At 28.7% G+C, this 26,077-nt stretch overlaps 1 protein-coding gene across 1 annotated transcript; it reads left to right on the forward strand.

Moving 5' to 3' along the window:
- Positions 1–19,536: 19,536 nt before the first annotated feature.
- LOC100306336 (putative vesicle-associated membrane protein) lies at positions 19,537–25,240 on the forward strand. The gene is made up of 6 exons (NM_001250290.3): positions 19,537–19,842; positions 20,119–20,216; positions 22,412–22,516; positions 22,647–22,712; positions 23,421–23,507; positions 24,781–25,240. Exons 1-6 carry the CDS (start codon positions 19,650–19,652, stop codon positions 24,829–24,831), a joined length of 600 nt encoding a protein of 199 aa, NP_001237219.2. The 5' UTR covers positions 19,537–19,649; the 3' UTR covers positions 24,832–25,240.
- Positions 25,241–26,077: the final 837 nt, after the last annotated feature.

Raw genomic sequence — 26,077 nt, forward strand, 5'->3', positions numbered from 1 at the left:
CAACATAATCAGTTTATCATCCCATACTACAAAACATAATTTTTCATAGTATTCCTAACCCGTCCAATTAAATATAAATGGGAAGAATAAAAACATACACCAACAACAAAATGAGACAATAACTTAAGAAGGACCGGGGAAACACTCACATGAAAAGCATAGAGATCTCTACAAAAAAAAAAAAAAAGATATTTACAATGGACTAATTCCCATGGATAAAATTTTGTCAGAAATATTGGACTTTTCGACAAATTTTTTCGAAGGATTAAATTCCATCGAAAAGTTTAGAGTTTGACTACTTGGAGACGGTTAAAATAATTTATAATAGAGAAAATTAATAACATAAAAGATAATTTAATATTAATTTAAAAACTTAAAAAAATAAAAAATTTTACTTTTAAAATATTCAATTTAATATTGTTATAACCATTTTATTTCTCAATACTCATTGATCCAATTATGTAACCTCCATTTTAACATTTTAGAGTTATTAGATGAAACTCTAACATCATAGTAGTTGTTATTATTTAATGTGATATAACATTTATGAAAGATTATTAATTTTTAAAACAATGCTTTACTATTGTTATAATTGTTGTCTTTATTATTTTAGAAAACTAATAAAATAAGAGATAGTGTAGTATTAATTTAAAAATTGATTTTCTTAAAAAAAATATTTACTTTTAGAAATTAATAATTTAATAATTATTTAATATAATAAATTTCATATTATTAAACATAACTTATGAAAATATACTGCTTATTTTACAAAAGTACTATCACGTGCATAATTTACAATATTTTGAATTTTTATCAAATATTTAAAAATACATAAATAGGTATATTAAAAAATTAATTTGAAAAATTATAAGTTAAAAGAAATTATATTTTTTATAATATTTTACTATTTTACACACACATAAGTCTTTTTTTTTAGTTAATTACTTTTAAATTATATTTCATGAACAATAATATTAATTAAGAAAAAATATTTTATTATTGATGAAAAGTATAGTATGATATATATATATATATATATATATATATATAAAAGTAATTTTATAAAAATTTAATAAAATTTAAAATAATTTACATTTAAAACTACATATTTTAAAGTAAGTAATCTATTTTTAAAACAATTTATAAATAACATTTTAACTCATGAGACGTGAAGATTACTGTATTGTTTACTCAATCAACAGTAATGTACATTTAATGAAATTAATTATATTAAAATTATTATTTAATTATATTAAAACAAATAATAAATCTTTTTAAAAATTGGCCATTAAAATAGTGTGGATTGTATCCTCTAATTTCTCTCCATATAAATTTGAGTTGAATATTATGAGATTAAGTATCTTATTTACTCTTATTTTAGTAGTTTATCTGATTATAATCCTCTGACTTTTAAAATTTGATTAGACTTACATATCAAACTTTTGATAGGTGTACTATATATGTATCATCAACATGGCATGATCATGCTCCGTAAAGCTCAAAGTAGAGAAAGAGTATCATAAATAATGCTCGATTTTATACCAATGTTGCACGAATTTATTTATATTATATAATTTTTAATTTAAATTAATTATTTTAGTCTCTTTTATTTTTATTTTGTAGTTTTTGATTTATCTTTTCATTTCAGTGCTTTACGTACTGTTATTGTTATCTGTTTCTATTTTTCTTTGGATCAATTTGTTTTCTAATTTATATCAGTTTATTTAATATTAAATATATCATAACATTACTTTAATATCTATAATTTCATAATTGAATCGAGATAAGTAAAAAGAATTACATAGACATAAAAAATAGATTTCAATAATATCTATTATTCATTTTATGACATTTTTCACTTAACTTATATATATAGAAAGAGAGAATAGAGACATAAGAGACATCAAGAGACTTGACATCCCAACAACGTTGTTGGCGTTCCAAGATCTATTAATCACAAGCCTAGCAATCTAAAATATTATTAATAAAAAAGAAAAAAAAACTTAGGTGGACGAACACCAATACCCAAGGAAACAACATCAACAACAAAAATGAAAATCAGGTAGACTATATATGTTTCTGAAGAAAACTTCCCAAATGAAAGAAGGAATGGTATCCCACCAAGTAAACTCCACTCCACTCTCAACCCCATGGGAGGCCAGTTTATCAGCACAACGCGATTACCTTCTCGAAAAAAATGGGACACCTGCAAACGTGGAAACCTCCTAATACAACTTCCCCATCTACTACGAAGCGACCAAGGAACAATGTTATGATTAGTAACAGCGTTCACTACCAAACGAGAATCGCATTTCAACCAAATAAAAAGGCAACCACTATCCACAGCATGCTCTATAGCCATTATGACAACCATAAGCTCAAAGTAAAACGTTGTTGAACTCCAAGATAAGCAGAGAACCCAAAGACGCACTGATGTTGTGTATGTGCTAAAAAAAATTTATTAACATTAATTAATTATTAAATAACGTTGATAATTTTTTGTTGCAATAGAAAATTTTGTTAAAAACATTTTCTAAATAAAAAAAAGTATATTTTATTATTGACGAAAAGTATATTAGATTAAAAGTATATATATATGATTTTACATAGTCATTTTTAAATCACGTGACATGAGACTTATTTTTAAATAATTTTAAATTAGGTTTTACTAAATTTTCAATAACTAATGTTTTGGTCTCAATTAATTGAAACATGTAACCGTTCCTAAAATGAAATATAAAAAATTGTAACAGACAAGTATTAAAAAAATTCCAATAACCATTATTTTGATGTCAATAATAATTAAAAGAGATAATAAATTTAAGGTTTAATTACAAAATTTGTCCCTTTATTTTGTCTATTACACATCTTTCTATTTTTTAATTTACTATTTGAGTCTCCTTATATTTTAAAATAGGTTATCTTAATAGTTGACTAATTGTTGAAGTAAACTCTTTTACCACTATACCAACTTGCTCCTTTAAACATTTGATGTCAAATATAATATTAATATAAGTTTTATCCGAAAATAGTTCAAAATTCAAATTTTATTTTTTTAATTTATTATATTATCTTTTAAAATATAATATATAAGATTAAATTTTCACATAAATTAGAATATGTATATTTATATAAGTTTTATTATTTTATATATTATATTTATCTCTTAAAATAATGTTTGTGATTTAGTGATGATATTTTTTATTTATATTAAGATATTCATGTTATTTATTATAATATAGATAAAAAAAATAATGTCAACAAATTACTTACATAAATATTTTTAAAAATATAAAATATTGTCATTTTATTTAATTATGTATCTTTACTATATAATTTAATTCTTTAAAAAAATTTGGCACCTGATAAATAAAGTTAAATATAAATAAAAAATAATATTATAATGAATAACAAGAATATCTTAATATAGGTAAAAATAATACTATCATTAAATCACATATATAAATATTAAAAAGATAATAAAATATTCTCATTTTATGAAATTATAATTTATGTAAAAAATATGCATTAAAGATAAAAATTTTGTTATATATTTTCTTTATAAAATAAGTTTTGAATAGTGTGATATAAATACATAAGATTATAAGAATATAATATATAAAATAAAAATAAAGCTTATATAAGGATACATACTTTAATTTATGTGAAAATATAATTTAATCTTATATATTATATTTTGAAAGATAATATATAAGACTATAAAAATATACTAAATTAAAAAACAATAAAATTTGAATTTTGAATTATTTTTACATAAAATTTATATTAATATTATATTTTACGCTAAATATTCAAATGAGCACTTTGATGTAGTTGTAAAAGAGTGTGTTTCTTACTTCAAGATCATGGTTTTAGTACTTCCTTAAGCATTTTTCTAATTCTTATTTTTTAAGAAAATATTGGTCAATTTTCTAGTCTAATAAATATTTAAAATTTAACCATCAGTCAACTATAAAAATCATTTATGAGGACTAAGATAGTGTATTTTGAAATATAAGAAGACTTAAATAGTGAATTAAAAAACATGGGGACCGATGTAGTGTAATGACCAAAATAGGAGAACAAATTTTGCAATTAAGCCTAAAAATTTAAAATAGTCTTCTAAAATTTGTAACAAATCACTATTAAAAAAGTAATCTTATATATACAGGGGTTATAAAAATTAACTTTTAAAATCAAATTTACTAACAAATTGAATATAAAAAATATTTTTATTATCAAATTCATGCACAAATTTAATGAAAAATTATATCTAATGAATATAGCTAAATTAAACCTAACAATTAATGATTTAAAGTTATTATATTTACTCATGAAATAAATTTCTAACAAACCGTGAACTTTACATTTTTTTTTATAGAAACGTTTAGAACATATGATTTTACTCAAAAAATTTAGTATAACATCTTACGTTATAAATAATTATTATAGTTTTTATAAGTTATTTGTTCTTTATTTGTAAAAAAAAAAATTTATTTTTATATATAAATAAATATTAAATACAAATATAAAATCTAATCTATATCAATAAACTTCACTTGAAACTTTTGCAACTATTAGATCAAAACTTACATTCTATAATAGTCGTTGATTTGAGAAAACAATCTAAAACCTAAAACTTGATCGCTGATCAAAATCTAAATCTATATGATTCTTGATTTCAATCAATTGTTAGACACAAGATTATCAATCCATCACTGACAACCCAAACATCTTTTAAGATTATGATGAAAACAAATATATAAATTTATATTAAGAATTTTGTTGCATGTAAGTCAATAGGTTTGATGACAAGAAGCAACACCAAGTGAGACTTATCCATAAATGCAAACCTCGTCTACTGGAAGCAGGAAGTATACTCGTCCAGTCCATCCAAGCACCAATTCAAATACATAAATTTATTTGAATATATCAGTTTATGCTATTATACGTGATTGTATTTAAAAGGTACATATCTATGAACTCATCTTATATTTTATTTTATGTATCTAACAACCATATTAAGTTATGAATGACAATTATGGAAAATTTTGATTCTATAAGACAAAGTCGTGCAATATCTACTTATTGAAGGAAACAAGATCAACAACAATCATATTATTCAACACTGAAGATACTCTCCATAATTACGAGTCTCTCTACATAAATGGGGCATCAAGGATTTGAAGTATTATGAAGAAAAACAAGCATTGAAAAGCAAAAAGTCGTAAATCAGGAAAAGAGAGAAGAGAACAACAATTGTAGAGAAAAATACTAAGCTTTAGAGAGTTTATCCTTTGTAATATACAAAGTTTCATTGAGAGATTAAGAACTTCATTATGCATTCACTCTTTGAGTGTTGTAAAGAATTTATGATTCTAAAACCAAACTTCCGTTTGTGAAAGCCAAGAGTGACTTAGTGATTAAATAATACTTGAGTGTTCTTAGATTGAAGGGAAGCCTAAGGGTTGTGTCAGTAGTGACATTAAGAATACTTGTAAGGCAAAAGTGATAGAAAAAAACATTTGTTGTAATCGAGTTTGATTAGTGAAAGTTGGTAAAGGAAAAATAGATGTAACTCAGGTTAAGTGAACCAATATAAAATGAAGTATTTTTAGTGCTCTTCTTAGCTTGTTAAAGTGTTTTTTATGTCCATCATTGACACATTTTGCACACAAGGTTTTCACTGAAAAATAATTTATATATATGTCATTTGACGACAGTACACCTATGCTTAAAAAAACTTATCTCGGTCACTAGACGAGAGATCTATGCTTAAGAAAACTTATCTCAGTCACTCTATGAGAGTATTTATAAACTGGTCTATTTAATAAATATCTTCCTTTTCGAAAGGATTTTATATTTTGATTAACACATTATTTAACTCCCCATTCTAGTATGATTTATTATATTTCATCAATTTGATATAATATTATTGGAGGATTAAATAGCTCACATTAATGATCTTTAATCTTTATTATACAATTTATGTACATTTTTTATATAACTAATAAACATAGTATGCTAAAGTATTTGATAAATAAACAATATCTAATTCATCGAAAATATCTATTTAGATTATTGGATTGAAAATCTAATTTACCAACAATCATTAATTTGATTTAATAACTGTTTAGCATAATTTAATATTTGTGGTCCATTGGATTAAAATTCTAATTTTCTAACCGCCCTTGATTTTATATACTATGTCTATAGACATATATAATAATTTACTATTTAATTTCTATATTAAAATATTAATTTTAAAAAATTATATAATAAATAAAATATTATTATATTATGATTAAAAGTAATGTTTAATTTAGTAATCAAGATTTGAATAAATCTATATTTATCTATATATGTTATATACTATATGTAAAGGAAACTTATAATTTTATCACTTGTTGGATCAAAATTTTAATTTGACAACATTTTATTTGATTCAATATATATTAAATTGACTTGAATGTTTGTGAGTAGTTAGATGGAGATTTTAATTTTACAATAATCATTGGTTTGATCCAATATAATCTAACGATAATGCAGAATTTTTGTATAGTAATATATATAATAATTAATTTGAATAAAATTATTTTTAAAAATGGATTATACTCATTCATATATAACAATAATAATAATAATTAGATAGTATAGTAATATAAAATTAAAAATTAAATTATATATATTATATAGATATAATGTATTATTTTAAAACAAATTAAATAATAAATTATCAACAAATTAAATAATATGTGCATATAGATATTCTGTAAACAAAAAGTTATATTATATTCTGAAATAGAGGAGAATAAACGTGTAAAAATAATTAGAAGTAATTAAAAATGATTTAATGTGTTTATTATTGTGTATATATAATCAGAACTAATGAAGTTATATTACGTGTAAAAAACGATTTTTAATTAGTAATCGTATTATTACACAAGTTATACAAGAATTTTAAACAGTCTGACAGAAACGGATTCCACCATTCAAATTTATCTAATAAATCATGGTTTTTAATTGTCATAATTAGATGGGAGTTACGCGTTTTAAACCAAAATATGATCATGTACAACTTTTCCAATTCAATTTTAAACTAATTCAAACAAAATATTGGATTTAAACACGTTATAGATAGGGGTGGGAATAGGCCAAGTCCACGTACAGGAGCCTACGACCTAGCCTACATAAAGCTTTGTCTGAACTGGCCTATTAATTAAAAAGTTAGGTTCAGGCTTTTTTAAAAGCCTATTAAATTAAATAGACCAGGCTTAGGCTTATTAAAAAGTCATATAAGCCTGATAGGTCGGCCTCTATATATATATATATATATATATATATATATATATATATTATTTTTTGGGTATCAATATATAATATTATTTTTTTGATATAATTAATTTTTTTTGAAACTATCAGACTTTGATTACACATTACTGCTACATAACTTCTATTCAAATCTTCCACTTTTTTATCTTTACATGTGTTTCTTATTCTTCTTCATTTTTTTAGATTTTTACATGTGATGAAAGATTGCTTGAGAAGTTTCTATACAGGCTGGATCTTTGAGTTTCACTAAGGTCCATCAACGGTGATTTTTAGCCATGAAGTTGCAGCGGAAGATAGAGGAAAAGAGGAGAGAGGATATGTCATCCACTAGGAAAAACTTCACTACCAAGAAAGTGTCTTGGATAAGAAGCTTAGAGAGAAAGCTTCAACGGAGGAAGAGAATGAGGGAGAGAGAAAGAGGCATGGAAAATTGAAGGAAGAAAGGGAGAGAAGTTGAACTTTAAAGTGTGTCTCACAACACTCTCATTCATCAAAGTTGTGACAAGTGTTACACATGTTTCTATTTATAGCCTAGGTCACTAACTAAGTGAATTTGTGAATTTCATTTACATTTCATGTAAATCTAAGAGGAATATTCCAAGGATATGTCAAAGGCATCTTAGCATATTACAAGAATATACCAAAGACATCTTAGCATATTCCCTTTAGATGCTACAAGAATGAAAGGTGCGACTCTAGTGGAAAAGAATATGTCACAAGAATATGCCAAAAGAATATTCTAAGAATATGCCAAAGGCATCTTAATATATTCCTTGAGAAACTAGAGGGGGGAAACTACACACACCCCTTCAATAGCTAAACTCACCCCATGCCAAAATACATGAAAATACAAAAAGTTCATACTACAAAGACTACTCAAAATATCCTGAAATACAAGGTTAAAATCCTATACTACTACGGTACCCTTAACTTGTAGGGTAGGGTGCCCTTAACTAAAATGGTTGAAATATAAGGCCCAAAAAAGAAATACTTATTCTAATATTTACAAAGGAAAGTGGGCTCATAATTAGCCCATGGGTCAAAAATTTATCCTAAGGCTCATGAGAACTCTAGGGCCTTCTCCTGCATCTCTGGTCCAATCTTCTTGAAATCTTTTATCCAATGTACTTGGGGGATAGTATTGCATCATCCCCTCCCCCTTGAAAAAGATTTGACCTTAAATCCAGAGGTTCTTGAAACTCTGGGCTTCTTCCATCGCCACCAGTAAAAAGAATAAAAACATATATATTAGTGGTGTTGAGTATCTTAGGGTAGGGTAAGGTCTGAAAACCCCTTTCTTGGGCATCTTCCCATGAGGGAACATGGTTCCTCACCAACTCAATAAGTGGTGCTACAAGTATAGAAAAATATGGGACAAACTTTTTGTAAAAGTTTGTTAAGTCATGGAAGCCCTAAATTTCCCTTATACTTGGTGGAGTGGGCCAAATTTCTCTTAGGATCTGTGGGAACCCCTTGATCACTATTTAAAAAATTAAGGAAAGTAATACAATAAAACATACCTTTTTCTGTATTTTCTTGTTGATTATTCCTACAAAAAAGTATGATAAACCTAAGGAGTCCCATATGAGCATCGGGATTTGTATTGAAACCAGAAATAAGAACAAACCTACCTAATGAGTTCATGTGTACACGAATCATGAAGATGTTAGGTGCATGAGTGATTTTACAAAAGAGGGTTGCACCACTCAACATATTCATCATATTACCTATTTTAGGGATTTGGTGCCTAATAATATCTATTTTGGGCACCAACAAAGCACAAGGATTTAAGCTCTTACAAACGAAACCCTCATCCAACAACTCATTTATTAGAGGAATAACCTCAAGCCTAAGAGGTGTGGCAGTGTTAACAAGTGTCCTTCTACAAAGGAGAAGATGTGGAGGTTGTTTAAGAAGGGAAGTTTCTTTAATGTTTGTCTTTATTGCAAAATAATTTTCCTTCTTAGCTAACCTCTTGGAGGAGACACTTACCTCCTTACACTCCTCCTTAACCATTAAAGGTTATCCTTCCTCTTGGCTATTATAAATGTCTTGGCCCCTCATAATCATGGTTTTCTTGGTGGGACATTGAGAAGTAATGTGTCATCTTCCAAGACATTTAAAGTAATTTATAGAGCTAGTCTTCTCTTGCATACTAGCCTTACGGGGTTATTTTTCTATTGTCTTCCCCTTATAATCTTTGGGCTTAGAAGGTGTCACCCCTAAGATGTCTTGACATTGTTCTTTCTTTGGATAAGAGTGAGAGCCATAAGATTTTGAAGTAGACTTCCTTTTAAGTTATTATTACTCTACCGTTATTTCCCAATCTAAGTAAGCCTCTACATTGTCCTTCCATGGATGTATGGTAGGTTAATGTTAGCCTCTTGAGGCTTTCTTTCCTTTTCTCTCCTATGGAAGTGAGGTCTAAGATGTGACCTATGTCTTCCTTCATAATAGTCATGAAGTTCTTCACTTAGGCTCTTGCAAGAGTTATGACTACTATAGGAGACATTTTTATTTTCTTAACTCTTTTAGTATTTTCCTTCTTTCTTCTTCCCTTATTTGTTCCCTCTCATCTTAATTTTTTTTTACCCTCTCTTTTCCTTTTTCTTTTCTTTCTATTTTTTCTTTCCATAACTTGAGGGAACTCAACTCATCTAAGATTCTAGATAGAAGGTCCTTATGACTAGTACCCTCGCCATTAACACTAGATGAATGATGACTCATGTTGGTTCCTAAGTTATGGTTCTTTCTTGTTGGGGGTTTGCAAAAAGGTAAAAGCTAGGGTTCCAAAAGAACTTTAGATAATTGTGATAAGCACGAAGAAATTATTATGCAATAACAAGATAAACTAGGCGTGACTAGTAAAGAAAATAAGTTATGAAAGTAAGCAAGAAATTAAAGTGCAAGAAATGTAAACTAGGCGGATCCTAAGAGTGTTTGGATGACTACATCTAAGGTTCCCAACAAAACACTCACTATCCTAAGGGAAACTTGCCTAAAATTATTACACACAAATGAAAGTTTGGTAACCTATTGGAGGCTCCCAACACACTTCCAATGAAAGACCTTTTTGTTACAAAATTTGAAAGCAATAAAGGTAAGTAAATTGTCAATTACAAAGTTACAAAAAGTCCTAAATTTCGGTGGTTGTTCTCTCTTTGGTGTTTCACTCAATTTGGAGTGCTTCTTAGTCCAATAGCTCTTAAGGTGGTTGGCCCCTTGCTTCTTGACTCAATTCTTCAATGGATGGTATCAATCCTCCTTTCCAATTCCCTATATGGCAACTCACAAACAAGGAAACAAAGAGACAAGCAATAACCAAAAACCAAAAATGAAATGAAAGCTAAACCAATAGAGTTTTAACAAGACAAATTTTCAAGGATTATTCAACAATTAAAGAAATGAAAAACACATAAAATCAAGCTAGGACTCAAAGAGAAACCTAAAATGACTCTAGAGTAGAGTAAAAAAACTATAAAAAAAAAGACTCAAGAAACCTCTAGTTTTGGCATTTGTTTTCACACTACTTTTCAATTTAAATTTCAAAACTAAGATTGGTATAAAATAATCACTATTTATAGAACAAAATTTGAGCCAAAACAACAAGCACACTTCCTTTTTACTTTTTTTTATTCTTCATGGACACTGATTTTTCTGCCAACTTGTATAATTTTTCTTATTTTTTCCTTTTATTCAAATCACTTGGTTCTTTTTTTCTAACTTTTTTTTAAAATGTCTAGAAAATTTAGTAAAAGTTTTAGCTCAAAATTCATAGTGAGCAATTCCCAGTAATTTTTACAAGTTCATATGTTCTAGATGCCAACACCAGCGATTTTCAGACTTCGAATTTTTAAGCATGGTATATTGATTGCCTTAGGCTTACTTTAAACTTTCCTATGTATGTTAAACTCACTAGGCTTGTTTACCACAATTTTAGGAGTTCAGTATACACTTAGGATCAAAATTTCAGCCAACAATTCAATCACCAAAACTCAAATTCACAATAGACACAATCATAAGGAAACCTAAAAGTTCAAGAAAAGGTTCACAATCAAAGACTCTCTAAGAATTATACATGAACATGTTAAGGACTAATTAACATGCAAGATTTGAATCAAATCAAATAATAGGCTAAAAAATTTCATACACTCATGAACAAATGAGTTAGACAAAGAAAGAAGAAAAATAAAATTCAACACAACATAAGGAATATCATGTGACAAGTTTCATGACTAGACATGACTTCTATGACAAAACTACAATAGGTGAACATGTCACTCTAGATTTTTGAGGTTTTCTTCTACTTTAATGTTTTTGTAAGAATTTTATGGTTTAAGTTTCAGCCACCAATGAAAAATAGCAAGACAAAACTCAAAGGAACCTAAACTCAACATAATTCATGGTTCAAGAACAAGAACAAGAAATCTGAACCATAGGAAATCAAATCTAGCTTCTATAGCAAGTTTAATCAGTGGAAATTCTAAAAAAATCATGTTAAAAATATTTAGAACAAGACATGTGAGGAGATACATGGAGAAAAATGAAGAAACAACAATTGAGGAGAAGGTAAAGCTAAAAATTAATGGAGGTTTAAGGAGCACCTACTTGAAGCTTTTGTGCTCTGATACCACTTGATGGAAGCTTACTTAAGAAGCTTCTATGGAGGCTAGATCTTTGAGTTTCACTAAGGTCCTTCAATGGTGATTTTTATCCATTAAGTTGCAGCGAAAGATAAAGGAGAAAATGAGAGATAAGGTGTCATCCACTAGGGAATAAGCCATGGAAGTAGAAGCTATTGGACAAGTGGTATCTACAAGAAACCTGCTCTAATACCACTTATTGGACAAGTGGCCTCAGAAATTTTAAGAAGGGGGGGTTGAATTAAGATTTTGTTGACTATCCTAATTGAAAATTTCTCTTTCTTAGATATTCCCTATATTCAATTATTTCTTTAATTGTAAGTTACTCGAATAACAAATAAGGAGAAGTAAACTTAAAGAAATATAAACACAACAGAAAGTAAAAGAGATTAAGGAAAGAGAGAATGCAAAACCGAATTTATACTGGTTCGGCCATAACCCGTGCCTACGTCTAGTCTCCAAGCAACCCACTTGAGATTTTCACTATCCTTGTAAAATCCTTTACAAGCAATGAACCACAAAGGATTTCCCTCCTTTGTGTTCATTGATTACAACCAAGAAGTTATTCCCACTTCTTGCAATGAACCCCAAGGAATGTTGGTCCCTTGTGTCTAGTGATAAAAACCAAGAATTTATACCCACTTCTTGTAATGAACCCAAAAGATGTTGGTCTTTTGTGTCCAGTGATCAACCAAGAAGCAAATCCTACTTCTTGCAATGAACCCAAGAAACGTTGGTCCCTTGTGTTTAGTGTTTGCAACCAAGAAGACATTCTCTTGAAAACAGTCAACAAGAGTAGGTCTCTTGAAAAGCTTTTTGTAAGAATGGAGGAGAGGAAGAAAATAGAATAGTACAAGTTTTTGCCCAATGAACTTTTCTTGACAAAGCAAGTGTTGAACAAAAAGCTCTTAGAAAGAAGTTGAGAAATCTGTGTTAATCAGTGTTTTGAATTTCGTGTCATGGCCATATATTTATAGTCATTTGATGGCTCTTGAAGAAACCATGTTAAAAGTTGTGACTTTTGGCAATTTCTTCAAAACCAGTCACTTTAAAAAAGTTGTGACTCTTGGCAATTTCTTCAAAAACCAGTCAATTTAAAAGTTGTGACTCTTGGCAATTTTTCAAAACCAGTCACTTTAAAAGTCGTGACTCTTGGTAATTTTTCAAAACCAGTCACTTTAAAAGTTGTGACTCTTTTTCAAAACCAGTCACTGGTAATCGATTACCATTATGGTGTAATCGATTACACAGTTTATTTTATCAAAAGTTGTGACTCTTCATGTTGAGGTTTGAAATCCAACATTCAAAAACCACTGGTAATCGATTACAAATATTGTGTAATCGCTTACACTATTTTGAAAATATTTTGTCACAAGTTGTGACTCTTGAGATTTGAAATTCAATGTTCAAAAACATTGGTAATCGATTACATGTCCATGGTAATCGATTACTACTTTGTAAAACAGTTATAAAACTGTTTTGGGCTTCGGGTAATCAATTACTGCCTTATGGTAATCGATTACCAGAGAGTAAAAACTCTGGTATAAGATTTTTCTTTGAAAAATTCTTTTGGACAAATTGTGTTATTCAATCTTTTCTTTGAAAAATTCTTTTTATACTTATCGTGATGCTTTTCTTGAGGTTCTTGTATATCTTGAGTCTTCTCTTAAATCTTCACTTGAATCTTGATTATTGATTGAATGACTCTTTGATTCTTGAAATTTGCTTGAATCTTGATTCTTGACTTGAGACTTTGGCATCATCAAAATAAGCTTGGAAGCTTTGCTTCCACATAAGCTTCAACACCAAGAAAGTGTCTTGGATAAGAAGCTTAGAGAGGAAACTTCAATGGAGGAAGAGAACGAGGGAGAAAGAGAAAGTGGCATGCAAAATTGAAGGAAGAAAGGGAGAGAAGTTGAACTTTGAAGTATGTCTCACAACACTCTCATTCATCAAAATTGTGACAAATGTTACACATGTTTTTATTTATAGCCTAGGTCACTAACTAAATGAAATGTGAATTTCATTTACATTTCATGTGAATCTAAGAGGAATATTCTAAGAATATGTCAAAGGCATCTTAGCATATTCTCTTTAGATGCCACAAGAATGAAAGGTGTGACTCTAGCACATGGGAAATGAATATGTCACAAGAATATGCCAAACCAAGAGTATGTCAAAGACATCTTAGCATATTCCTTGAGAAGCTAGAGGGGGAAAACTACACACCCCTCCAATAGCTAAGCCCACCCCATGCCAAAATACATGAAAATATAAAAAATTCTCTACTACAAAGACTACTCAAAATATCCTGAAATACAAGGCTAAAACCCTATACTACTAGGGTACCCTTAACTTGTAGGGTAGGGTGCCCTTAACTAAAATGACCAAAGTATAAGGCCCAAAAGAAGGAATACATATTCTAATGTTTACAAAGGAAAGTGGGTTCATAATTAGTCAATGCGCTCAAAATCTATCCTACGGCTCATGAGAATCCTAGGGCCTTCTCGTGTATATCTGAGCTAATCTTCTTAGAGTCTTTTATGCAGTACCCTTGGGAGTAGAATTGCATCAACATGTTTCTTCTCTTCTACTTTTTTTTAGTTTAAATAATTTCACCAACTAAGTATAATTTTAAAATTATGAATACTTATTTTTTAGGTGAAGTATATTTAAATATTCATTTCATATTAGAATCAATATTCTTTACCTAAAACTTATCTTTTTAATAAAGTTTAAAAAATATTTTTTATTGTTTGATTATTTAATTTGTTCAAAACATACGTATATGATCCGTCAAAAAATGTGCACCCTTAATTTATTTTCTCAAATAAAGAGGTCATTAAACCTTATAACATTTAAAATTGAGGTTATATAATTGTTAAATTGATAAATTAATTTGCTATTAAAAATAATTAAGCAATGGTTTAAATATTTTTTTTTAAAAATATCACTTAAATTTATAACAGTCAAGTATTAAATGGTTTTTTCTTATAAAAAGGTATTAAATATATTTCAAAAGTATTTTTAAACCATAATTAAACTTGTAACAATTTTGTTTTGGACAGAATTAAATTTGTAACAGATAAGTATTCACATTAAAAATTAATTATTAGTATACATTTTTTCTGAATAATAATAATATTGATAATATAAATAGAGTTTCACATTGAAAAATCCTACTTACGTTAAAACTAGAATTATAATCCTTATTCATAAATAATTTTAAAAATAACAAGAAATGATAATATAATTATTGTGTGAATAATAATAATAATAATAATAATAATAATAATAATAATAATAATAATAATAATAATAATAATAATAATAATAATAATAATAATAATAATAATAATAATAATAATGTTTAAATTTATGCCACGATGACGTTAACGAACTCAAAACTTCAACAATATTAAAAAATTCAAATTAATATCTTTAAATTGATTAAAAAAATATTTTAAAGTAATTAAAAAATATGGATTTTGAATATAAAAAACACGTGCTATTCAAACAAATTTAATATAAATCTTTATTTTTATAATAAATACATATAAAATTAATTATGAAAAAATAATATAAATCTTGATTTGTTAAAATTGTAACTGAAACTATATTAACATAATATCTCAAAAAATAAACTCAAAATTAAATAATTATATATTCATATTTAGCATACTTACACTCTTTTTGAATTTATATATTTCATATAGCTATTTCATAAATATTACAACTTAGAGAAAAAAAATTATAGTAAATTTAATTAGGTTAAATATTTCTTTTTAAAGATAGCATAGGTTCAGTTACAATTTTAATAAATCAATTTTTTAATTTTAATATAATTATATTTAATATATTACTTAAAATTTATTATAAAATAAAATTCAAAACCTTTTAAAATTATCTTAAAATCAATATTATGTATCCTTACATATAATCATGAAGTGATAAATAATTTTAAAAGAATATTTTAAACTATTATTGTAATTATATGTTTTCTTGATATAGTAAAAGGTTGATAAATGTAATTACAGTATATTTTAAATACTAAATATAAATATATTTTTCAAACAAATGCTAATGTATTATTTTTTTATAGTATTTAAAATATTAAAAAAGAGAGATGACCATTAATCTTTTTTAATATTTTAGTAACAATGCTATAAAAAAATTATAATAACAATAATAATGATAATAATTCTTACTTTTGAAACTTTAAAAATTAAAATAAAATAATCAATAATGTAATATTAATTTAAAATATAATTTTAATGCTTTTATTTTACAGTTTAAGCACATATCTAAAATCTCTATTAATTATATGTATTATAAAAAGCCAGATATTTTAAAATTTTATGTTTTTCTAAAAACCAGATATTTGAAAAAAAATTAATTTATTGGCTCTTAAATTTATGAAATAAATACATTTTATTAAATATTTGAAAAATTCAAATAATTTATATCGATTGGTTGCTGATAATATGATTTTTATTATCATGTTATAGTATTTAACCATAAAAATATGAAGTGTGTGTGTGCATTAAATTTATTTTGCATTGTGTATATTAACATTTAACATTATGTTTGCATTAAATTTTTGCAGCCTCAAAGAAATCACCAATCAAAATTGACACATCAATATATGTGATATTTCACAAATCAATACCAACAATGAATTATAGATCAATTTAAATATCTCTCCAAATACATAATATATATTCACGTAACAAAAAAAATATACGTGAAATATTAATTTCAAAATTTCTAAACATCTAAATAAAAATGTCACAATATATAAGTGTATATTATGTGAACAATTTCACACTGAAAAGTGTCGAGCCTAATCATTTTATAAATTATACAAAATATCATTCCACTTAAAATAAATGAACTTACTAACATTTAGTCGGACACATTTTTATGAATTGAACATTTGATATACTTAATTACACCAAAGTCATCAATTCATAGAAAAAGATGCCACAAGTAATGTAGGATGCAACATGTACAATTACTTTTGTCGCCACAAAATTTTCAAATCATATCCCCTCTTGCCCTTCGTTCCTCTCCAACCAACAATATTGCTTGTGAGTATGCAACTATTTATATTTAATAGAAAAGGCTACTTTATAATATGAATCATATGTGTCCACCATACCATTGGAGCATAGCATAAATTATTGAAAACACCAAAAAAATAAAATGAAAATCAGAAGAAAATAAAGAAACATGTGCATTATACCTAAGTTGAGTCAAATGAACCTTCTTCTAACATATCTTCTTAAAACATGTGCATCCACTCTTTTTCGCACCATCATGCACAATTATTCCTAAAGTAAAAAAGTGTTTGTTTGAGCAGTAAAATGTGAGAACATATCAAGTTAGTACAAAATGGGAGATAAATAATGTTGAATCATCATCCTCTTTTCTAACTCAACATTGTATCTACACACATAAAAAATTACAAGTATACAAATGAAACCATATAAGTGGAAGTAAAATAAAAGATGATGAAATTTAAGTAACTAAAATTTAGTGAGACTGGTAGAAAAACTAAAGAAATCTAAAGAATAAAAATGGAGTATTTTGGACAGTGATCCTACATCAATGGTTGTTATTGAAAAAAATGCCAAAATGTTGTACTTAATAAATGTAAAATCTAAAGTTAAAAGAAGAAGGATAATTTAAAACTTTTGAACAAATAAAAGCATTCTAAATTAGAAGGAATAGATTGATTAAGGAAAATGATAGCCGAGTAAAATGTAGAATCATGGAATGAAATGCCAATCTTAAAACTGACCTTAAGAGCCTACACAACTTGGGAAAACTGAAACTTGAGAGTGAGGGAGACAGAATCAGAAAAGGTGCGGTTACGTCCTTTTATTTGTCATTTATTTATCTATTAAACAATTTTCCCCCCAAAATAATTGGATAAATTAAGTGCGTTTATGTAATTACTAAAAAATAAAATGATGTTAAACAAAAATGTACACAAAAAACAAGTGTCAAAATGTATTTCTTTTATATAATATTTTAGGTCAAATTACTCATTTGATCCCTATAGTTTCGTACCTTTTAATCTCTATAGCTTGAAAGTGATTTTTTTAGTCCAATAATTTACATTTTAATCCTCTTTTAGTTTTTATAGTCTAAAAGTGATCTTTTTAGTCTTTATATTTTATATTTTAATTTTCTTTTAGTTCCTATAGTTTGAGAGTGATATTTTAGTTTCGTATTTTATTTACCTTTTAATCCTTATTAAAAAAAAATATATAAAAATAATTAGTTATAAATTAGTTATAAATTATCAATTATGTTTTATTACAAATTATCTTATGATAAATTAATTACAAATTATTTGATAATATTTTTATAGTTAATTATAATTGATAATATTACTCATATTTTAATGATAAGGACTAAAATAAAATTAAAATATAAAATATATAAACTAAAAAAACTAATTTCAAACTATAAAGATTAAAAAAAAATAAAAATTATAAAAACTAAAAAAATCATTTATTAAGATGTAAATCAACAAATCACTCTTAAACCAATATTTCATTACGGTTTCATTATTTCTGAAGAGCCAAATCCTTGATGGATCCAAGTATAGTCTCAATACAACACACAACCAAATTCATTCTACCTTCCTTCGCATCACGAGCGGTTTTGCGTTCCCTCGTATACTCTACTGCTGATCACACTTCGCTCCTCGCTTAATTCCTCATTTCCCCGTTATTACACGAGAAATGATCCACCAAAAAAGTTTAGCCGACTGATCCTTCGAACTTCGAAACCTTTAAAACTTGACACCTACTAATTCATTTCATTTAACTTGTAATTTTTTTTTTTGTTTCAAATTTACCCGAGCAACTCTCTCTCTCCCTCTCTCTTGGAAGCTACTGTCTAACCATTTTTTTTTTTTACTCCTTTTGCTTTTGTGCGGCGCCACCAACCCTAAACTTTGACACCTCCAACGAGCAAAGAAAGGGGAAAGAGATATGAGCGGAAAGAAGGGATGGCGGCGGTGGTGCGAGCGGCGGTGATGAGGCGGTGCGAGTGGTGGCGTGAGCAGCGGCGAAGCGAGATAGAGGAAAGGGAAAATAAAGGGGGCTACACGGATGTTTTCCGGCGACCTGGACTACGATTGCGAGGGTTCGTGGCGGCGCTGGCAGCGGTGCTTTGGCTAACGGATCCAGAGCGGCGGCGACAGATGCAGGCGGAGGAACATTGGGTTTCTTAAATGTTGATTCTGAAGTTTATTTATGAATGCAACATTATCAACAAAAATTCATTAGGAACAACAACACATTATAACAACATAACTTTTGATCGATGTCGTAGGATGCAAAAATGATCCATTAGGCTTTGATTGATTTGGTTTCTTCAGCCGATGTCGAAGGGGTGCGCGTGCGTGTGAGAAACGAAGGGGGAGAGGAGTGTGTGGTAGACTAGTGAAAAAGGGGTAAAATTGGATAGAAAAGCTAAGTGAGAAGGGCAAATTTGGAAGGAAAAGCCTTTTATAAAGTGGTTGCCAACTGTTGCGTTTTTAATTAGATCGCCTGATAGCGTCGTGGTCTTTAGCATTTCTCACCGACTGCGAAGGGAGAGCGAATAAAAAAAGGCAAATCAAATTCGAGAGAAGGAGAGAATTTAGAGAGGGAAAGGATGAAGATCACGGCGTTGTTGGTGCTTAAATGCACGGGCGAGGGATCCGATCCGGTGATTCTGGCAAACGCTTCCGATGTCAGCCACTTCGGCTACTTCCAGCGTTCCAGCGTTAAGGAATTCATCGTTTTCGTTGGTCGTACAGTCGCCAGTCGCACTCCTCAGGGCCAACGCCAATCCGTACAACACGAAGGTCCTTCTTTTAGGGTTTCTTTTGACTGCTTGTTGGGTTATTTTCCTATGGTTTTGGTTGATCCGCATTGGTTTCTTACTTTTGTGTTGGGTTGTAATAGAAATCATAAATTGTTTGAAAGTTGGGATGATGATAATAATAATAATAATAATAATAATAATAATAATAATAATAATATAACCGTTTTGATATCTTGGTTTTGCCGGTTCGATTTCTTTTTGTTGCAAAATTGTGTAAGTTTGAAAACTTATTTATTTATTTATTTTATGTTTGCAGAGTACAAGGTGCACACATACAACAGGAATGGTCTTTGCGCGTTGGGATTTATGGATGATCATTACCCGATTCGGAGTGCGTTTTCTCTTCTCAATCAGGTGAGACTCAGATAACCGTTTATTGGTTCAGTGCTATATTGTATATTTGTATTCATGGAATTTTGTTGCTTCCTTTGTGTCTATAAGGAACTTTTTTCATTGTTGTGAAAAATTAGGAAGATATTGGTTATGAGGGTGCATGATAGAATAACTCTATTATGCCTCTGGTATTGCTTAGGATGCTATAGTTGTGTAATTTTGTGTTCTATCTATTTAATTTTATGGAGATTCTCTTGGAAGAGGCTCAACTCTTGTTTTCTTTTCCTCATTTTATCATTGTTTACTATCTTGGCATGATCGTGTAAAGTAACGATTCAGTTCCTTACAAAAAAAGCTGCGACTGAATCATCTATATTTTTTTGCTGCAAAGAAGAAATATGGAAGATGAAAGGACCAGGGAGGTGAGAAATATTAGGATAGGTCAGGTCTATGTGGTGGGTGGGGGGAGGAAATAAATGCAGTCATTAATGAAAAAATAGCTTGGAATCAGTTATATCTAAGCTTGCCAAACTTGAGAGCCTACATAAACTGGGAGCTTCGGTAGACTCAACTCAAAAAAGAGCTAATTATAATTTAAATCATTTGATCCCTAAGTGTTACATTTATGTTGGCTTCAAAAACAATGCATTAGCAACATAAAACACTGTCAATGTGGGGTCATTTAGGGGCTAAAGTACATCTGATTTCAATCTCAGTGACTTGCTTCTTGATTTGTTGATTTGTTGACTTGAGTTTATGTAAGTTCACATGAGTTTAATGAGTTCATTTAGAAATAGTTTGACAGTGAGTTAACTCATTTTCTTTACCTAAAATCATAAATTCGTAATAGTGTATGAGTTAACTTGCGATTTTTTTTTAACAGTAGGAATCCAAGATAGGTTCCAAGGGATTTGCAACAGTTCACACACGTTGCTCAACCTACTGAGCTAGACCCCCTTGGTACTTGAGAGTTTGACTACATGGGTTATATCAACTAGTGTAAGTGTATAGTGAAGAAAGAAGGCTGTAATTAATAGAGATGTTGGTTGGGAAGGGAAAGTCCGCAGAAAAAAGAAAAGAAAAAGATAATAATAATAAATAAAAACACAAATAAAAAAAAATGTTAAATTTTTATGGGTCAATTAAGTTTTTAGTCCTCAAATTATGGGGTTTTGAATTTTTGGTCCCTAAACTATTTTTTTTTTAAAATTTGGTCCCTAAAGAATTTTTCATTATTAAAAATAGTCCCTACCATTAATGTCTTCCATTAAGTGATGAAGTGTCATGAAACAAGATAGATTAAATGTCACGTGTATGCCACATATATGTCGCGTAAGTTTTATTATATTTAGGTAAATAATTAGCATATTATGTTATTAAAATGCAAAAGGGAAATAGAAGAGCCATTGTTGAACTCTAACGTTCCAAGCACCCATGAACGTACAACAACTACCCATGAGGAGATCTGGGCCACGGAGCGGCAATTCATCCACCTCATCTACAATTTATGGTGATATTCATGACCACTTGTAGACAACTTAGTACTTAATAGAGATTATTAACGGTAGATAATATTTATAATAACGAAAAATTGTTTAAGGACCAAATAATTTAAAAAAATAGTTTAGGGGTCAAAAATTCAAAACCCCTATAGTTTGAGGACTAAAAACTTAATTAGCCCAATTTTTATTTATTTGTAATTCATAATTTGTAACACTTGCAAAAATATTTATTATTTTAAAAAATTTAAATTAGGAAAATATATGATATTATGATGTAATTTTAAATGTTACTATTTATATTAAAGTGCATATGAACATACCAGGTGTGTATATCCCCCATGCACCACATATTACACATGGTAAAATAACAATTACTCATACCCATATCCGGACCTGTACAACAGAGTAGTCAATAGTGTACTATGTACTATGTAACTATGTTTTGTAAGCTCAAGTGTCTTGTTTTAGTGAGAATTCCATGTCTATAGAATGATTGCATGCAAGTTTCCATGGGCTTGATGGCAGACAAAGGAGGGTTAAGTATTGCGCTAAGCAAGTCACATATTTGCCTTTTGGTCTTATGAAACTCGGAAGTAATTGAAATAATTGACAGTAATCATTTGTCAGATTAGAATAGCTGTGTTGTATCAGATAGTCTTAGTCTAATGCATGCTAATGTTTTATTAGACGGTAACAAAATACGTTGTCATGCAGGTAATAGATGAATATCAAAAAAACTTTGGCGAGTCATGGAGAAATGCTCAGGAAGACAGTACTCAACCATGGCCCTATTTGAATGAAGCTCTGGCAAAATTCCAGGCATATAAATACCCCTTTTTATGTTGTCTGGCAAAACAATTGTTTGATTTTCTAAATTGTGTTACATTCTGCTAACCTTTTTACACAAGTATGACTCAAACCCCTTTATCTGTTCCTGTCAAATCTTCAGGATCCTGCAGAGGCAGACAAGTTGATGAAAATCCAGAGAGAGTTGGATGAAACCAAAATCATCCTTGTAAGAACACAATACTTCATATTTGCAAAACAGTATATGGGTTCCCTTCATCTTTTGTCTTCTAAAGTTACTTCTCTTTAAGACATTCTGTGCCATGTAGTTGTTCAATTTTAAACGCAATGGTTATATGCTGGTAATTTTTTAAACTAAATGTCTGTTTGAGAAGTTTGCATTGGTATAAAAATACATTTAGTTGTAGTGTGTGGTTGGATTAGTGGTGACTTGAACTCACCATGATTTTTGGAAGCAAAAAATAGAAAAAATCACGGTGAGTTCATCACAAAAGCAACAATTTGTTGCTTCCAAAACTCATGGTGAGTTCAACTCACCACCGATTCAAACACACACTTTGATGACAATCCCAGCAGCATGCAAGTCAAGCTTCACTCCTGTGAAGCCAAATGTAACGTACCATTGCAAATTTATCCTTTTCTAGCGTTGTGGTATGATATCCTAGATTTTACATTATGTCTGTCCACGAGTCATCAATAATTTTGTAGCTATTAGTTTTTTTTTTCCAGATTTGTTGCTGTTTCTTATTGATGTACTTGGTTATGTTACATTAATTGTGGTAGTCTTGATTTGTCCATTCTATGCTGGTTGACGGGTTTTGTTCATTTCTTCCTACACAATTGGCTTGTTTAGGTTCTCTGGTTTTCTGGTGTGTAGATTTTTTTCACCTTATGATGTCTTTCTGTTTATAAACAGCATAAAACTATTGATAGTGTGCTAGCTAGAGGGGAGAAGCTGGATAGTTTAGTTGAGAAGAGTTCTGATCTGAGTGCCGCTTCGCAGGTACACCTAAACATCCTTTATACAACTTTGCATTTGGAACTAGTATACTCACAGTCAGACATCTATTATTTGCGTTACTCTTTTTTCAGTTACTAAAGTGTGGTTACGGTCACATAATTGAGCATGCATGATGAATGTTTTGTGTAGTTTTTGTGATTAATGTCTCTTTGCTTGTTGCAAAACTTTTAGCTATGCTTTTGTTTTGGTGATCATACAAAATGATTTATGAACCACCTGTGATAACATTTTAACATTGCCAATTTGGGACTTTGTTTTGTACAATATACATCTGTGCTATTGGGTTTTTGAGTCTATATACCTCATAATGTGCTTTCCTCTAAACTGCTAATAATAGATTACTACCACTGGTAAGGTTATGGTGTTATAAATATTGCTCAGGACTCCACATTTTTTGTCTTAACTCTTAAACTATTGTCATGTCTGTGTGATGATTATTAAGTAGTATACATGATTAAGAGGAAGGATACTCTTGGGGAGGGTCATGGGTATTGACTCATAATCAATATTCGATATCTATTTAACTAAGTCAACACTATCGTTGATTGAAGTTTTACTTCCTCACTTGTTCTTATGTATAATTATATTACACTCTATTACATTGTATGTTTTTTATTTTCCCATTTTTTTTGCCAATATGAAATACTAAATAAAAATTGAAATTCTGTAGGTTCTTTATTTATTCCATGCCTTTCTTGCCTTTGGTTTCAATCTTTTCTTGCATAGGTGGTATATACTCTAGTAAACTTGCAAAGTTGTGTCCATTATTTATGCTTCTAATTATTTCAATGTTTTCCTTTTTGTTATTTATTTTGATATTTAATTATTGAATGAAACACTATTTTGGTCCCGAAAGATTTGAGATTGGTCACTTTGGTCCTTGAAAGATAGAAATCCATTTTCTTTCCTAAAATATTGAAATGTCAATTACTTTAATTTTCAGGGACATTGAGGTTAAAAAAGAGTAAATTGATGACACTTCTTTCAAGCCAAAAATAATGTTTTTTGGTATAATTTGAAAATGTCATCTTTGTGGTGACCGACCTCAAATCTATCAGAAACAAATACGGTGTTTTACTCTTTATAATTTGTCAGTTTTTGGTTGCCCAATCAATATTTCTAGTATTGCTAATTTGCTATGAAGTATGACTTGTTTTGATACACCATATTTGGCTGGTTTTCTGGAAGATCACTTTCTGTTAACCATTAATGGAATTTTATTTGTTCACTAACTTGATGCTGGCGTTTGAAACAGATGTTCTACAAACAGGCCAAGAAAACCAATCAGTGTTGTACCATATTGTAATCAAGCTTCCAAGTCTTTCATTATGCAGCGTGCTCACTTGAATCCTGTTCCGACATGGAGACTGTTGGATAGGATAAAATAGCTTCATATGTCTATATCACTCCATTGTTTGCTTGGTTAAAATTATGTGATTTACCACGATACATGTACTGTCTTACCGTGTTGACAAATTCAAATTCCCATTTACCTTGTTGTGATGTTGACTGATAATTTATAGTATGCATAAATTATTGTTTTGGTGGAGTCATTCCATGTTAATTTGTTGTTGAATATTGACAGATTGTCATGTACCCTCACGGTCCCTGCATTTGTTATTTATTTTCTTGACCTTGGAGTGGTTCTTGCGTATTACTTTGTCATCCTATCCAAACAACAAAAAATACTAGGTAACTAATTAGAACTTGAATTTAGTGATGTGATGCCCTTGTCACCAAAATATTACAACAAACGACGAAAGTAAGAATTAAAATAGCTGTGAGGTTGGATGCTCTAGCGTGAGACTCACGAAGCATCCCCTGAAGCTTTCGTGTCTACATCTTTAGCAAAGCAAACAAAAGGATCGTAAATGATTTTTATTTTTGATTGATAAAATATCTGTTAAAGCATAATGGTAAAGATAATTATTTTTTGATGATTGGTTTTTTTTATTTCCGTAATTAATATTCGGATACTGCTGAATCCCTCTATTATCTATCTCTTGAAACCCTTGCATTTTTTGTTGTCTTAAAAACTAAGATAAAAATGTTACTTTTTCATTCACATTTTTTTCCCTTTTAACTTCGTTCCTTCTGGATTGGATATATCGGTTTCTGTGTTGTTTAGATTAATTTATTTTCCTTTTATCCATAAAGGTATATTCTACTAAGTAGAAATATGACCGTTTAGAGATAAATCTATCAACTAAATTAAAATTATACATACTATTATGACTAATTATGGAAGGGGAAATTAAATGCTAAAAATATTTACAAGATAATTATAAAAGATATGTTAGTAAATATAAAAATCTGAAATAATCAGTTAGGTAATATATTTACAAGATAAAATTGAAATTAAAATTTTAAATAGGAGTGAGATATCAATCAAATCTTACAGATATGCTACATATTTGAATTTTTAATTTCAGAAGATAAGAGATATTTATCATCTAACCTATAACTAACTACCTAAATCTAATCTAAAATATATACACATACTCTCTTTACTCTAATTATTATCTATTAATCTATCTACACACATTAAAATC

The sequence above is a fragment of the Glycine max genome, chromosome 9 (assembly GCF_000004515.6).
Source record: "Glycine max cultivar Williams 82 chromosome 9, Glycine_max_v4.0, whole genome shotgun sequence".
Lineage (NCBI taxonomy): Eukaryota > Viridiplantae > Streptophyta > Magnoliopsida > Fabales > Fabaceae > Glycine > Glycine max.